The sequence below is a fragment of the Erpetoichthys calabaricus genome, chromosome 4, assembly GCF_900747795.2.
Source record: "Erpetoichthys calabaricus chromosome 4, fErpCal1.3, whole genome shotgun sequence".
NCBI classification, from domain to species: domain Eukaryota; kingdom Metazoa; phylum Chordata; class Cladistia; order Polypteriformes; family Polypteridae; genus Erpetoichthys; species Erpetoichthys calabaricus.
This window is the reverse complement of record NC_041397.2, coordinates 228051836-228067876: the sequence shown is the minus strand read 5'-3', so window position 1 is coordinate 228067876 and position 16041 is coordinate 228051836. Positions and strand designations below refer to the sequence as shown.

General features: G+C 37.5%; 1 protein-coding gene across 3 annotated transcripts in view; it reads left to right on the top strand.

The window, feature by feature from the left end:
• The window catches only part of LOC114651221 (cytoplasmic dynein 2 heavy chain 1), a 462099-nt gene that overhangs the window by 434064 nt on the left and 11994 nt on the right, over positions 1-16041 (top strand). For all 3 annotated transcript variants that reach the window (XM_051926883.1, XM_051926882.1, XM_051926881.1), the window contains one exon: positions 11382-11498. In XM_051926883.1, the coding sequence (XP_051782843.1) occupies positions 11382-11498 (117 nt within the window). The remainder of the gene's footprint in view (positions 1-11381; positions 11499-16041) is intronic.

The following is a 16041-nucleotide window of genomic DNA, read 5'->3' as shown; positions in this document are numbered from 1 at the left end:
CCTCAGACTGGGGCGATGGTTCATCTTTCAGCAGGACAACGACCCTAAGCACACAGCCAAGATATCAAAGGAGTGGCTTCAGGACAACTCTGTGAATGTCCTTGAGTGGCCCAGCCAGAGCCCAGACTTGAATCCGATTGAACATCTCTGGAGAGATCTTAAAATGGCTGTGCACGGACGCTTCCCATCCAACCTGATGGAGCTTGAGAGGTGCTGCAAAGAGGAATGGGCGAAACTGGCCAAGGATAGGCATGCCAAGCTTGTGGCATCATATTCAAACAGACTTGAGGCTGTAATTGCTGCCAAAGGTGCATCGACAAAGTATTGAGCAAAGGCTGTGAATACTTATGTACATGTGATTTCTCAGTTTTTTTAATTTTAATAAATTTGCAAAAACCTCAAGTAAACCTTTTTCACGTTGTCATTATGGGGTGTTGTGTGCAGAATTCTGAGGAAAAAATTAATTTAATCCATTTTGGAATAAGGCTGTAACATAACAAAAGGTGGAAAAAGTGATGCGCTGTGAATACTTTCTGGATGCACTGTATGTGATATATTCACTTTGATGTTAGTAGGAAAGGACTTAAGTGTAGTTTACTTTTTTTTTTACGTAGTTCATGTTTTTTATGTATAGAGATTGATGCATAGCTGTTACAGTAATGTACAGTATATGGTCTGAAATTTGGTGATAGCCATTTCAGGCATAAACACACATTTTATATCTGCATTAGTTGTAGTGCTGTACAAAACCACAGAGGTTATCACAAAGCTATAGAATCCTGTAATGAACAGTTTAAGTGAATAATTCAAGAATAAGACAAAAAGTATGTCAGAGATCAGCATCGATGAGAAATGTGAAATAACTGCTTAGTAAATGGAAAAGTGATTTTTTTTTTTTATCCTACTAGACACCTGTGATGTCACCTAAGACAATATATGTTAGTTTGTGTAGGTTTAAATGTGCAGCAGACTGGAATAAAGAAGTAAGCTCAAGGTTGCTATACACTGCACTCATGGTGACTTCAAGGAAACTACAACAGTGTCATGTAGTTTGCAAAATGTAAATGTTCACTGAAGCAACTAAAGAAAAAATAAACTCATAAAACAGGGCTTCAACAAAGGGGTTGTCCTCAAAGGATTTTGAGCACATTAAAGGCACTGGCAATAGTAAACATGAAAGAATGGCTGTAATAGTAATAAGAACATTATGTGGACATGGTCTCGTCTCTACAATAATTGCTCTTTGTATAACTCATCTCAAAAGCTGACCAAAATAAGAATGAACTATTTTAATACAGTCATGTACCGTTATATAGGTGTATTAATCATTCATTAGTCCTAATTCTACTAGAAACACTGCAATAGATTTTCACGCACACTCAATAGATTTTACTTATTATGGTAAACCAATAAGTAGATGGCTCTTTTGTATTTTCATTATACACACAAAAATATTAAATTTATAATATTAATGCCAGTGTGAAAGGTGCTTATCCTTATGAGGGTACACATACAACACTAAATACCTACATCCCGTTTATTTATTCCTTGCAGTTTGTTAAATTCCAGAAATAATAGGAGTAAGGCATTGCTGACTTTTTTACCCAGTTGTTTAGCATTTTACCTTGACACTAACAGAGATTTGGGGACAATAATGTGCAAAAAGAAAAGCTTACATGAGAGATTGGTATGAGACTAGATATACTTGGAAGTATAAAAGTGCAAGGTGAATGGAATGAGATAGTTCTCTTCTAAAGATGATTTTTATATTAATTTTAACAATTTAATTGTGTATATAGGTTAAATGTGTTCTGCTGTTGAATGTTTGTACTTTTAGGTGATTGCCAACTTTGCCTGATTATTATCATTGCTTACCTTTTTTAAGAAAATACAGGTAAAAGCAGGCACAATCAACCTAAGATTACTACAGTTAGGTCCATAAATATTTGGACAGAGACAACTTTTTTCTAATTTTGGTTCTGTACATTACCACAATGAATTTTAAATGAAACAACTCAGATGCAGTTGAAGTGCAGACTTTCAGCTTTAATTCAGTGAGGTGAACAAAACGATTGCATAAAAATGTGAGGCAACTAAAGCATTTTTTTAACACAATCCCTTCATTTCAGGGGCTCAAAAGTAATTGGACAATTGACTCAAAGGCTATTTCATGGGCAGGTGTGGGCAAGTCCGTCGTTATGTCATTATCAGTTAAGCAGATAAAAGGCCTGGAGTTGATTTGAGGTGTGGTGCTTGCATGTGGAAGATTTTGCTGTGAACAGACAACATGCGGTCAAAGGAGCTCTCCATGCAGATGAAAGAAGCCATCCTTAAGCTGTGAAAACAGAAAAAAACAATCCGAGAAATTGCTACAATATTACGAGTGGCAAAATCTACAGTTTGGTACATCCTGAGAAAGAAAGAAAGCACTGGTGAACTCAGCAACACAGAGACCTGGACGTCCACAGAAGACAACAGTGGTGGATGATCACAGAATCATTTCCATGGTGAAGAGAAACCCCTTCACAACAGCCAACCAAGTGAACAACACTCTCCAGGGGGTAGGTGTATAGATATCCAAGTCTACCATAAAGAGAAGGCTGCATGAAAGTAAATACAGAGGGTGCACTGCAAGGTGCAAGCCACTCATAAGCCTCAAGAATAGAAAGGCTAGATTGGACTTTGCTAAAGAACATCTAAAAAAGCCAGCACAGTTCTGGAAAAACATTCTTTGGACAGATGAAACCAAGACCAACCTCTACCAGAATGATGGCAAGAAAAAAGCTCATTATCCAAAGCATACCACATCATCTGTAAAACATGGTGGAGGCAGTGTGATGGCTTGGGCGTGCGTGGCTGCCAGTGGCACTGGGACACTAGTGTTCATTGATGATGTGACACAGAACAGAAGCAGCCGAATGAATTCTGAGGTGTTGAGAGACTTACTGTCTGCTCAAATCCAGCTAAATGCAGTCAAATTGATTGGGCGGCGTTTCATGATACAGATGGACAATGACCCAAAACATACAGCCAAAGCAACCCAGGAGTTTATTAAAACAAAGAAGTGGAAAATTCTTGAATGGCCAAGTCAGTCACCTGATCTTAACCCAATTGAGCATGCATTTCTCTTGTTGAAGACTAAACTTCAGACAGAAAGGCCCACAAACAAACAGCAACTGAAAGCCGCTGCAGTAAAGGCCTGGCAGAGCATTAAAAAGGAGGAAACTCAGCATCTGGTGATGTCCATGAGTTCAAGACTTCAGGCTGTCATTGCCAGCAAAGGGTTTTCAACCAAGTATTAGAAATGAACATTTTATTTCCAGTTATTTAATTTGTCCAATTACTTTTGAGCCCCTGAAATGAAGGGATTGTGTTAAAAAAATGCTTTAGTTGCCTCACATTTTTATGCAATCATTTTGTTCACCCCATTGAATTAAAGCTGAAAGTCTGCACTTCAACTGCATCGGAGTTGTTTCATTTAAAATTCATTGTTGTAATGTACAGAACCAAAATTAGAAAAAAGTTGTCTGTCCAAATATTTATGGACCTAACTGTAAATGATCATGTTTGCTAAAAAACAATGCCATTTCGTTCTACATATTTTAGTGAACTGTAGAGAAGTGTTTAAAAAGGAAAAAGCTTACATGGGAAGTGTTAGGACTCTATTTGAGTCAAGTTTACATTTACATTTATTTAACTGGCTAACAACTTTATTCAAGGCAACTTACAACATTTATGATACAATTGCTTACATTTCTTTTGTTTTTCCAATTGGGGAACAGGCAGGTCAAATTACTTGCTCATGGTCACACATTGACTGTTGGAGGATTTGAGCCCACAAAATCAGGCCTTGACCAATAAAACATACTGCCTTCTATTTGCTCCTGCGGGAATAACTTTTGTGTAAAATGTATTGTTATTTTGTTAGTTCATTTATTTTGATACTAGGGGGCTCCGCCCCCTGCTCGCTTCGCTCGCCAACCCCTGGTGTTGGGAATGACAAAGAGCGTGATGTATGAATGAGATATAGAATAGTGTGACGGTGTAGATGATGCAAATAGAAAGCAAACAATAAAGTGTGTGGCACAGTGTAAAGGTTTATTTGAAAATTTCTTTGTACACGCCGTTTAAGTGTAAAAGGTAATTCCAGCTCAGAACTTGTAAGGTCAATGATGATGGTTATTGTTGTGATCAGAGTCAAGTTTGTCAGAGCTTAGAAAGAGTTGTGTCTTTCCAGGAAGTAATGGAATGACTTGGGTATTTATGTTTTCCACATTAATATTTTTTGGACATAATATAGTGCGTTGTGTTAAAAGGGGCATTTGGTCTAATGAGATTGCTGTTCCAAATCTCTCTGTAACTAAGTCGTCGCAGATAAAGGCTTGAGGAATTGTAATAATATGTGGCTGAAGTCCATCTATATTGGTGAGTGTACCATCTCTCAGTTGTAATAAGCAATTGTTATGATCTGGTTCTGGACATCGTATCTTTTTTACTAACTGTATCTTTTGAAAGCAATGCCAATTGTCTGCGTATTTTAAGGTGCACTGAACAATAGCTGAGTGCATGGCATCTGGAAGAATAGCTAATCACTGTCTAAAATCTCCTCCTCATAAAAGTACCTTTCCTCCAAATCGAATATTATTATTCATAAACGTTTGTTCATGCCATTGAACATTCATCAATAAACAACATTTTTTCAAGACGGATGTCACGTGCAGTGCCACCGTTAATGTTCATAGTGGATTCCGATTTGTAGGATCTAATGTAGTTGATAAAGATTTCACTTTCAGGTACATCGTCAGTTATAAGCTTCTGTAGATATTCAGTATATGAATGTAAAGGAGGCAGTCTAATTTGACCCTTTTGACAACAACGTGTAAATGTATTACTTGTATTGCCAGTTGTTTCTTCAGGGAAGTGAACTGAATGACAATGATTGCAAATGACATTCATTAATCCGAATGAATTTTCCTCGTGTATGTTTTGCTTGTGCCGTTTGAGAGGCGCGTTGTTGCATGTGTAGTATTTGGGACGTGTTGTTTTGGAGCTGTAATCGATTTGCCTGTGCTGTGTGAGAAGCCCGTTGTAGCCTTCGCTGCCATTAACGTATGTCTGAGACGGGAGGTGTTTCGTTTTGAATCCGTGCCTGTTGCGATGCAGCACTTTGATTGATAGTTTGCGTCATGTGGATCTAGGATGTAGATTTGTGCATATTAAATGAACTATTGTAGGATGTAATGCAGTTCATAAAGTTTTTACTTTTAGGTACATCGTTAGTTAGAAGCTTTAGTTGAGCTTTGCGTTTTTGGAGTCGACACATTTTTTCTTTTAGAAATATGGATAAGTAATAAGGAGTATTGCACTCACTGTTAATATGGAGCCTTTTCTGCGGTTGAACGGTTAATAGTGCCTTATTGTAATGAGATCCACCTATGCTGCATAGCCGTCTATTTTGTTGTTTCTTTCATGTTCGTGTGTTTGTTCCTGTTATCCTTTCCTTTTCGTTTTGTACCCGTGACCGTGTATTCATGACTTGTTTGTTTCTCAGCATGCGAAATATGGATAAGTAATAAGGAGGATCGCAGTCACTGTTAATATGTTTCCTTTTCTGCAGTTGAACGGTTAATAGTGCTTTATTGTAAGGAGATCCACCAATGCTGACACCTATGTCGTCTAGTGTGAAGGTGTTGATGTTCACTTTAGAATATGTGGCTTTGGGTGTCACTTCTTATGGATGTGTGTGTGGGGGGGGGGGGGGGGGGGGGGGGGTTTGAGGATTGTTGTCGCGCGAGCGTCTTCTTTCTTTTTGTGTTCCTGTGTCTTGTTGAATCCCCCTGTTTGTGTGTGTCCCGTCCCTTGCTTGTAGGGTCTGTGGGGTGGTTTTGTGTTCTTTTTTTTGTGTTCCATGGGCTTGTTGAATCCCTCTCTTGGTGTGTGTCCCGTCCGGTGCCTGTAGGGGGGGGGGGGGTGCCTTTCTGTTGTGCGCGAGCCTCTTTTTTTTTTTGGGTCTAGTCTCGTGTGCAATGTGTTTCGTGCTTTGCCTGCGTTTCCTCATTTCTCCATTTTTCCTGTGCTCACTCCTTTTTTCTGTGGTCTTGTCCGCCTCTCGCGGCCCCTCATCCGCCTCTCTCGCCCTCTTTTGTCCGCCTTTCTCGGCTCCTCAGCCGACTCTCGCGGACTCTTTTTGCGCCTGTGCAGTACGTCTTTTTGCAGCTACGGCCCATTGCCGGATGTGCCTGCGTCCATCATCCGGTTTAGCATTCTCGGTTAGTAATATGGATTATTCCGAGCATGTGCTGATCTTTTTGTTTCTTATTTCTTCTATAAGCATTGCTATTTTACATGTTTATCAGCATGGATGCAACCAAATTGTTTATAGTAGCAACAAGTAATGAGCGAACCCTACTGAATTGACTTTGTCTCGAGTTCAGTGAAATTGTTGAATTGTTCAGCAACTTTGCCAAATTCAGCAAAATGCATTGAAGTCAAAGGGGAATGGAGAAGCTAAACTGTTTTTGAGTTGATTATTGCATTATCGAGGAAAATGCTTTTCTTGTCAGACTGAAACTAAATTTATATTCGTTGTTATGTGGGAGCATATACTCCAAACAATAGTGTTACATAACACATTAACCTGGCGAAACCACAGTCAAAATAGCAGGGAGGGGGCAACTGTTCATTATGTTCAGTGTTACATAATAAGTGACTAATACCATAAGAATCATAGGCAGAATTACTACATAAGTTGTACAACCTAGACTCTTGTAGCTGCAGTAATTTTAAAAAGGTGTTTCACTCCATGTGGCAATTCTTTGTTACTGAGCTACTAGAGGCACACAGCATCTTATGTCATTCTCAGATGTAAAGAAGAAAGAACCTCTCACTAGGTTATTGTCTGCTGGTTTTTATGTCTTCTGTCTATTAGACATGCCCATCTTGAGAGTGCTGAGCCATGCCTCCTTGTTATCCTTTAAAAACACTAAGTAAATAATTAATAAACCTTTTGTCAGACATAAAATCAATTATTTTTTAAAGCTTAACCTCCTAAAATAAGAATACTAAACAAAGATAAACTATTAAACCGTAACCAAGCTATTCCAGTAATGTCAATGCAGCAATTCATTTTGTTAGTTCAGCATTTCAGTCTATACAGCAAAGTTCATGTAATTTCCCCTGAATATGCAATTCCATCAATCAGAATGGCACAATTCAGTTGAAAATTATGAAAGTTCTAGAGTTTTCATATACACATCAATTGTAATGGTACAATGATCTTTTAAGTGTCTCTGATGGTTAGGGAAACATCTGCCAACTATTATATTTAAAAAAATCTCTTACCTGCTCTGGCTGTTTACAATGTATGGTGTGGGACATGAAGGAGAAGCATGAACACTTTGCAAAAGCATCCATTTTTCAAGCAAAGACTGCTGGCGAGTATAGATCCATGCCTTCCATGTTTCTGATACATGTGTGTGACAACAAAAGGGATCTGGAAATGATCGTTTTATTGCATATTCCTTGTTCTATTTTTCTCATGGTAATGATATGTTTTCTGTACACAAATATAGAAGTAAAACACAACCAACCATGTGGCAAGAAAAGTTTACTATGATTTGGTCTGTTGGGATGAAACTCCTTTCTGGTGGGCTAAAATGTTGTTGTACAGGAATACTAATTGATGACCTATTGTTCACAGTTGATCTTCTTTTAGAATGGCTGAATCTCATAATATTGTTGTTTTTTGTTTGTTCAGAAATGACATGTGTAAACTGTTTTAAATGTGTGTGTAATCAAAGACATGGATCAATACTCAACAACTGTCTTAGCTTGAAAAATTAAACTTTTCCTCCATCCACTGCAATGTAAAGCACCAGTGCAAGCGAGATATATACAGTACACCCCCAAAATTCGCGGGGGTTAGGTCCCTAGAACATCCACGAATTGTGAAAAAACGCGACTTTGGATGTGGTTAAAAAATGTCTTTTAAATGCCTTTTTTTATAGTTTAAACCCTAAATACAGTATGCCCCCAAAGCACTTTAATTTCGTTGCAAACTCAGCTTAATACATTAATACATTACCTAAAAACAGAATGTAAAGGTAAACCCGTATACTGTACAGTACTCTACTGCTATGTCTCCTGCGGTGCTAGAATGTAAATACCGATGTTACCACTATACGTACTGTAATTCATGCAAGCGCGTTTTCTTTGGTATGCACTGTCATTTTCTTTGTTATAAGTAGAGTAAATACATAATAATTTCATTTAATTAAAATACAGTAAAATGTACAGGTTCTCACCAATGATGAATGATATTGATGATGATGATAAAGTAGCTTTGCAGTACGATGCAGAGGATTTAAAACTCCTCGGGTGGCGCCTCTTCTTCAGGCGCTTCAGTGGGAGTCGTATCTTTGGACGTGTCTTTTGTGGTGGGGTTTCGTGCTGGCTTTTCTTTATAGGTTTCAGGAACGTTGTGATAGGAAGTTGCTACATTGTCTCCTGTAGCGAACTGTTGGTACAATTTCCGTGCTTTCTCACAGATGATGTTACCGTCCAAGGGGATGTTGTTCTTCCTGCAGTCGGTGATCCACAATGCCAAGGCAGATTCCATCCTGACGATATTTTTATTCCTTACGGTCATTACCTTTTTGGCACTGTTGTGATGTAAGATTTTGCATATAACTTGATAAATATTTTGTATGTCTTTATTTGTAATTTAGGTAAAGCAATGTAATTTAGTGTTACATTAGTGAGTGTTTACCCCCCCCCCCCTTTAGGAATGGGTCTTTTTGAATTTTACGACAGAGATGGAGGGGATGTGCCCTAAACCCCTTGTGAATTTCCCTTTGGGATCAATAAAGTATCTATCTATCTATCTATCTATCTATCTATCTATCTATCTATCTATCTATCTATCTATCTATCTAAACCAGTTTGGCGAGTGTTTCTCTGCTAAAGTCTTTCAACCCCCGCAAGGAAGCCAAACTGCACCTTAACATATGGTTTTGGGGGATGGCAGGTGTTAAGATTGTCTTTGCCCCATTGGTCTGAAGCATGGCTGTTTGGAATTGGCTTTTATCAGAAGCTTTTAACTACCATGATGTCCTATTGGCTGTAGGGGTTGGACAGAGAATCTATAAATCTGCTTGTTCAACCACATTCTCTCCCTCTTACCAACCTTTGATGATGAATAAGTATCTCTCTTACCAAACTGATGAAGACCATCACACCATGAACTGAAGAAGACAACACAATGGAGAGCACAACTCGGCAGCCATATTGAGGCAGGCAATGCAGTCTGTTCTGAAGAAAGCTGAATGATGCTTTAACTAGAGACATTTTTAAGTAACTAGCAAGTCTGTGTGCCGCCTGAAACTATACATTACCATTTAATCTGGTTGTATAGTTGCCAATATTCAAATGTACTTTGCATATTGTTATTATTTATGAATATTATCAATAATACATTGTTTAAATTGTAACTTAACTTCTGCTTGTCTTTTACTACACCTAATTGCCTGAAGTTATAGATGTAGGAGGGAAGGTGGGGATAAGTTATATACAATAATACCTTATAAACAGTGGTAAGTCTGTGATATCTGAGGCATTCTGACAAAGGCTACATATTAATAATACAAAGGGGAAAGTAGAGCAATATATTACTCTACCAAGACAAAACAGGCACTATCACAGAAACTTAATAGATACAGTACTCCAGATCGCTGCTTTGTTCTTTATGTAGTGTGCGGTGCTTTCATTAATGCCATAGTGGCGCACTACTGCAGCATAACTTTTTAGTTCCCGGAGCAAATCCAGCAATTCAACCTTCCCCTGGAGTGTTTTAAACTTCTTCTGGCACTTAGGCTCAGTGCCAGAAGCCTTAGAAGGTGTAGGGCGTTTCGGCGACATCTTGTGCGTTTAAGAATAACAAAATGAATACAATAACAAAATGGAAAAAACAAGGACGCTCAGCTGGAGACGCATCACAGGGCAGCAGTCAATCAGCAGCAAGGAGAAATGAATAACGCTCTCAAATTGGCTACTTTCACCATCCCAAACCGCATTTTCTTCAGAGGTTGCTTCCTGTTCTCTGTACAGCACAGTATTGCCACGAAAAAGCCATAAATAATTACGGAGGATATTTGCGCTTTCCACTAACAAGTATTAGTTAGGTTTTAAGGAAAAATCCGCAAACAACTGAGTGCGCAAACCCTAAACCATGACTTTGCGGGGATCTACTGTATATTTTTTAATTTTTAGAAAGAGAAAGAACACAACTTTGCATGGCAAATGCATATATGCTACAGTATGTTTGTGAACCACTTGAATAATACTGAACTTATCATTTAAGTGCATTGTCCATATATAATACCCAGTGTATATTTATTATTCAATTAGTATAATTAACAATCTGCACTTTACATTTTTTCTGCCCTATTATAGTGCCAAAATGTGATTCATCTTTACAAAACAGTTTCCAATAACACTATGTGTTTACAACTTTGGCAATACAGTTTCTGCTTCTTTCGCATCATAAAAAATGTGTTTTATTGTATACTAACTTATATGAAAGTTGCCACTAGAGGTTTTATAGGAACACACTCCCGAATACAGGTGAAACAGTTTACCAAAGAACTGTAGTTGTATTGTTATTTTTTGTACATGTGCCAAATTTGTTGCATTTTTATTAAGTGTAATAAATACAATGTACAAGAGAAAATGAATAAATAACATTAAATGATTGCATACTAGTCAATTTACAATGCTCCTTTATATTTTACTGTGACTTCTTTCTCCTTTTTTCTGGTAAGTTTTGTCTTGCCTGTAAACTATAATGTAATTTCATCTGAAATTCATAACTCAATAGCTTTTATAGCATATAGTATAAAAATGAAGGTTTACCAACTGTGTGTTCTTTGTGAACCGTTTGATTGTGCTCTGACTGTTGCTACCCCATATATTTTTAAACCAGATGCAATGTTTTCTGCTTTCTTTTCCTTTCATTTTTACTTTAGCCATCAATCTCAATACCTATGATATAACATTTTTTATTTAATAAACTGTATTTTCTGATGTTTTGCTTTATTTCACCTATAAACTCATTTATTTTCAGAATGCCAACTAAGTTTGAAGATTTTTAACAGTTTAAATTATGAATGAAGAACTGAATAAAATGTATTTTTTTAAAGACAAATGCAATCTTCTTGGTTTACTCGTAAAGTTCAACCATTATACTAGTGATACTATTGCTTTGAATCTCCTGGAGTGTTAACAGGTTTAATTCTAAACAAATCAAATGGGGCTTAGACTATAATAATAAATAGTGACATTTAAACTTCATAGTCATTCATAAATAATTTATGTTTTCTTTGCAGATTGGTGGCTTGCAACTGGAAGGATGCAGCTTTGACGGAAACCGTCTTTCAGAAAGCCAGCATGATTCTCCCAGTGTGTCTGCTGTGCCCCCTTGTTATATGGCCTGGATTTCTCAGGTACTGAATTATTTAGTCAGCCAAAGTGTGCACTGTCCATTACTGACTTTAAAAAGTATCTTATCTTTTGTAAAGCTGAAAAAAAGAAAGAATGGATTTATCCGTCAAGGAAAATGGCAGAAAATAAGATGTTATTTTACAATACTTGTAAACTTTAGTGGATCAGGTATATGTCAATTACAAATTCCAGATGAAAAAATCTTAATATTTAATTTTTAGAATAAATAGCAAATATTCTAGTATTGTAAACATTAATGTAATACTGTGCAGTGTCCCCCATATGTGCTGAGACACTTAAGTCAAAATTACTCATTTTACTATATATTCAAACTGTTGGATTACATAGATTAATATTAGAACAAAAGGAGTGGGCCTTTCTGCCCAATATAATGTGTTTGTGTCAAGTTTTATTTCCTGAATTTTTCCGAAAAATGCCCAGATTGATTTCTGAGGGTTTCTATGGTGCTACATTCAGCTACATTCTTTTGTAATGTATTCTATGTGTCTACAATTTTCTTTGTGAAGAAATAACTTTAAACCATTTGTGCAGAATTTACCTGTAACCAGTTTTCATCTAATATCCCCACACACTTGTTGAGGAACTTATTTTAAAGTTTTAGCAGGCATCCACCTTCCCTATTGTCTTTATAAGTTTAAATCTTTATACCCTGTCACCTTTTATTGTACATTTGCTTAAAAAGTAACAGTTCATTGCCCCTTAACCTTTTCTAATTGCTTATCTATACATATAAAAGGCAAAGCCCTCACTGTCTCATCACTAATACTCCCACTTTCCATATAGGTGGGAAGCTGAAATTTCGCATGCTCATTCCTTGCATTGTACTACCAAAAGTTAGGTATGTTTCATGTCCTATTGCAACACCCAAGGGGGGGAACAGGTGTACCCCAAAACTGTATATATAGATAGGGGAAACCCCTTCTCACTATTTCTGTGACTTCCAATATATGTAGGAAGCCCAAATTTCCCATGCTGATCCTTTACACTGTACTTACAAATGTTAAGTATGTTTCATTTTGCGTCATGCCCTGTAATGAACTTTCAAAAATAACGTTTTCTTTTTGGCGGTTTTCACCATTATGCCATAAGAAACTTTCGGAACTGACCTCTCCTTTTGGAGGTTTCATTCCTTTAGGGGAAACCCCTCCTCACTATTTCTGTGATTTCCAATATACGTAGGAAGCCCAAATTTCCTATGCTCATCCTTTACACTGTACTTACAAACGTTAAGTATGTTTCATTTCGCGCCGTGCCTCATAAGGAACTTTCGAAAATAACGTCTTCTTTTTAGCAGTTCTCACCATTCTCTGTCTCCTGGTGAATACCTTATAAACCCTTATTGAAAATGTTTACCCCAACCTACGAAATCTGCATGAAAAGGACGTCTCATGGTTGAGGGAGAGAGCTATTCTAACACCAAAAAAATGACATGACTTCACATATTAACACCATTTTACTTCACCAACTAACTTCTGAAACAAAAACATAAGTCTGTTGACTCTGTTGTACAACTAGAGGATGCGGTGCACTATCCAGTAGAGTTTCTTCACACTCTTAATCCTCCGGGCATGCCTCCGCTTACTCTACTTTTGAAGGTCAGTGCACCAATTATGTTACTACGAAACTTACAACCACCAAAACTTTGTAACGGCACCAGGCTTCAGATCAAATCTCTGCACAAAACCTCATTGAAGCAACTGTCTTCACTGGAATTGGCTCAGGGGAGACTGTATTTATTCCTTGCATCCCTCTCATACCCTCTGACCTCACATTCCAATTCAAATGCCTCCAGTTTCCAGTAAGGGTCTGCTTCACTATGACAATAAATAAGTCACAGTGCTAGACTCTAAAAAAGGTCGGCATTGACTTGACACAGGATTGCTTCTCACATGGCCAACCACACGTTGCATGCTCAAGAGTAAACTCAGCAGACAGCTTGGTCATTTTACAGCCCAAAGGCAGAACTGCAAACGTTGTTTACAAAGAGATCCTTACATCCTAAAAATTTGCATTTCTCATGCACAACATTTACAATCATAAATTAAACTCTTTACGATCATCAAATTCACGCTCAATACTAAAATAAGCCCATGACAATTACATTGACAATCATGTTACATTATTTTTAAAATGTTTCTTTTTCTTTTTCATAACTTCTTTAACACACTACTTCTCCGCTGCGAAGCACGGGTATTTTGCTAGTCATGTATACTCTTGAACTAAGACTTAAACTTTTGCATTTGACAATTGCAATTGTGTCTAGGTTAAATTGACCTTTTAATATTGTGTGGACAATAACCTGAGATAGAAAGACTTAAGAGGTGGTCACCATTTTTAATCAGTGAGTATTCCATCCTGGGTGTGAAGAACCCTTATTTTGTGGAATTCAAAATGGGTTATGACTGCTTTCTTCGTGGTGTCTTCATGGATCTGCTATTTTATGTCTATGTCTAGTATGTATTTTTAATGCTAAGTCAAATCTATTTAAATTGAGTATAGAACATTGTCAACAGTATTGTCTTCTTCCCTGTCTGTTGCTGTTAAATGGAGCTGAATCTTGGAGACTTTCTACTCTGGTGACATGATAATTGTGCGATGAATCTGACTTTTGATGTCTCTGTAATCAGATAATTAATTCCTGGAGTAATTTTCTGGTTGTTTACAATTTATATCATCATTCTGGTGATACCATTTTGGTTTTGGTGTGGTTCCACCATTTTTTTTGTTGTTTGGTGTCACAATTCTGGTTGCTGGTAAAATGATGGTAAAATGACACATTATGTCATTATATCCAGCCTTTTTATGATTGTTAAGTGCAGCTTCAGACTTCCAAGCTTTTGATTCATTGAATTACAACTACTTCTGGTTAGAATGAGAGCTAAGTAGATCCAGCTTCGCTGTCACAGTCTCTGGGAGGCATTAAGCAGATATATTGCTGTTGGTATAAAGGGGCCCCAGTCATGTTTCTTGACACACTTCTTCTTCATTTGAAAACGAACAGCGTCAGATCGGCTCTAAATGTATGGCATTTCTAAAAGTTAGCTTTTTTTTCAGTTTTATTCTCTCAGTCACGTTCACACTTTCCCTTCACCCGGTCCTTGGGTGTGTGTGAACTGTTAACATTTGAATCTGATGATTGCATATAGAGCGGAACTGACCTCTCTGTACTGTTCTTTCCTCTGCATGTCCTGAAGTACAAAAGACACCACCGTGCACCAAAATGAGGAGATTGCATGGGCAAGATCAAAAAAAAAAAAAACGCGGTCACTGATTACAAGCGCAAGAAGGCATGCGAATGAATATTAATAATATGAATAATATTGCATCAGTGCCACAATATTTTCCAAAATGTACTATACATGTCATAAAATGAGTTATTCCAAACATCATATACTGTATACCTATGTCTCATGGACCATAAGGTGCATACTAATTCAGCGTGAGCAGGAACACTCAATAAAACTGAATAAAAAAATTTCAAGTGACGGTGAGATACGAAGAAGGCAGATTCACCAGCATTTGTGTGTCAGCTTTTATCCCTCCAGATCAGAGAATTTCCAGCTCCATTGTCTCAAAACACCACTCACATGTACAGTTATTCTCAGTTTCAGATAAAAAGTAACTGCGTCAGATCTGGGGCGGGGGCGAGTCTTGTATCGTGATCGTGACTGAGAGAATAAAAGTGGAAAAAAAAACACTAACTTTTACAAGTACTATACATTTACACTGGCTTTTACAGACACAAATCACATGTATTTTTTTATTGTATAATATTAACAATAAGAGTAGCTCTCTACTCAAAAAGGTAAATTTGGTGGGGAGCTGGTTTCGAACTCATGACCTCTGGATTATAAATCGGCAGTTCTAACCACTACACTGCAGAAGCTGTCGTATTGTGTTTTGTGAAAGTGTTTATTTGATATTTGGCCATCAGCCTTCACACATTATACAGTTCATGTCTACATTTTGTCATTTATTACTAAAACATGAAGAACGTTTCTGTTTTAACGATGTGTTTACATAGACTGTTGTAGACACAGAACACACATCAAATTATTTCCCCTTACAATTCTGGGTAGCTCACTCCCACATAATCAATCAAGGCAGGAACTGGGAGAACTTCTTGCCCGTTCTGAGGTGGTGGGGGGATGTTATAACAGGCTGCTTGCTGCTTGGGCATATCGACACATTTAGAAGACAAAAGACGCTGACGGAGAGGTGCGAAGGGATTTAAGGTGGGCCGGATTTACAAGTTTTTTTGTTGGCTGTGGTAATTCTAGTGTTAATAATTCATTGGCTGAAAGTACTCAGTGTTGGTGTGTCAGAGAGAGGATGGGCAACAATTATATTTGTAATCTCATGTATTCAGTTAAATATTAAAAAAGAAAGACCTTGTGACCATCTTACTGCGATGGCAAGTTCATCTTTTTTCTCAGTATTTCTTCCTCTACTGCAAGAAAAAGGAGGACATAATGTCTCCATTCAACAAATCACCTCATGCATAACACAGTGCATAGAATTCAC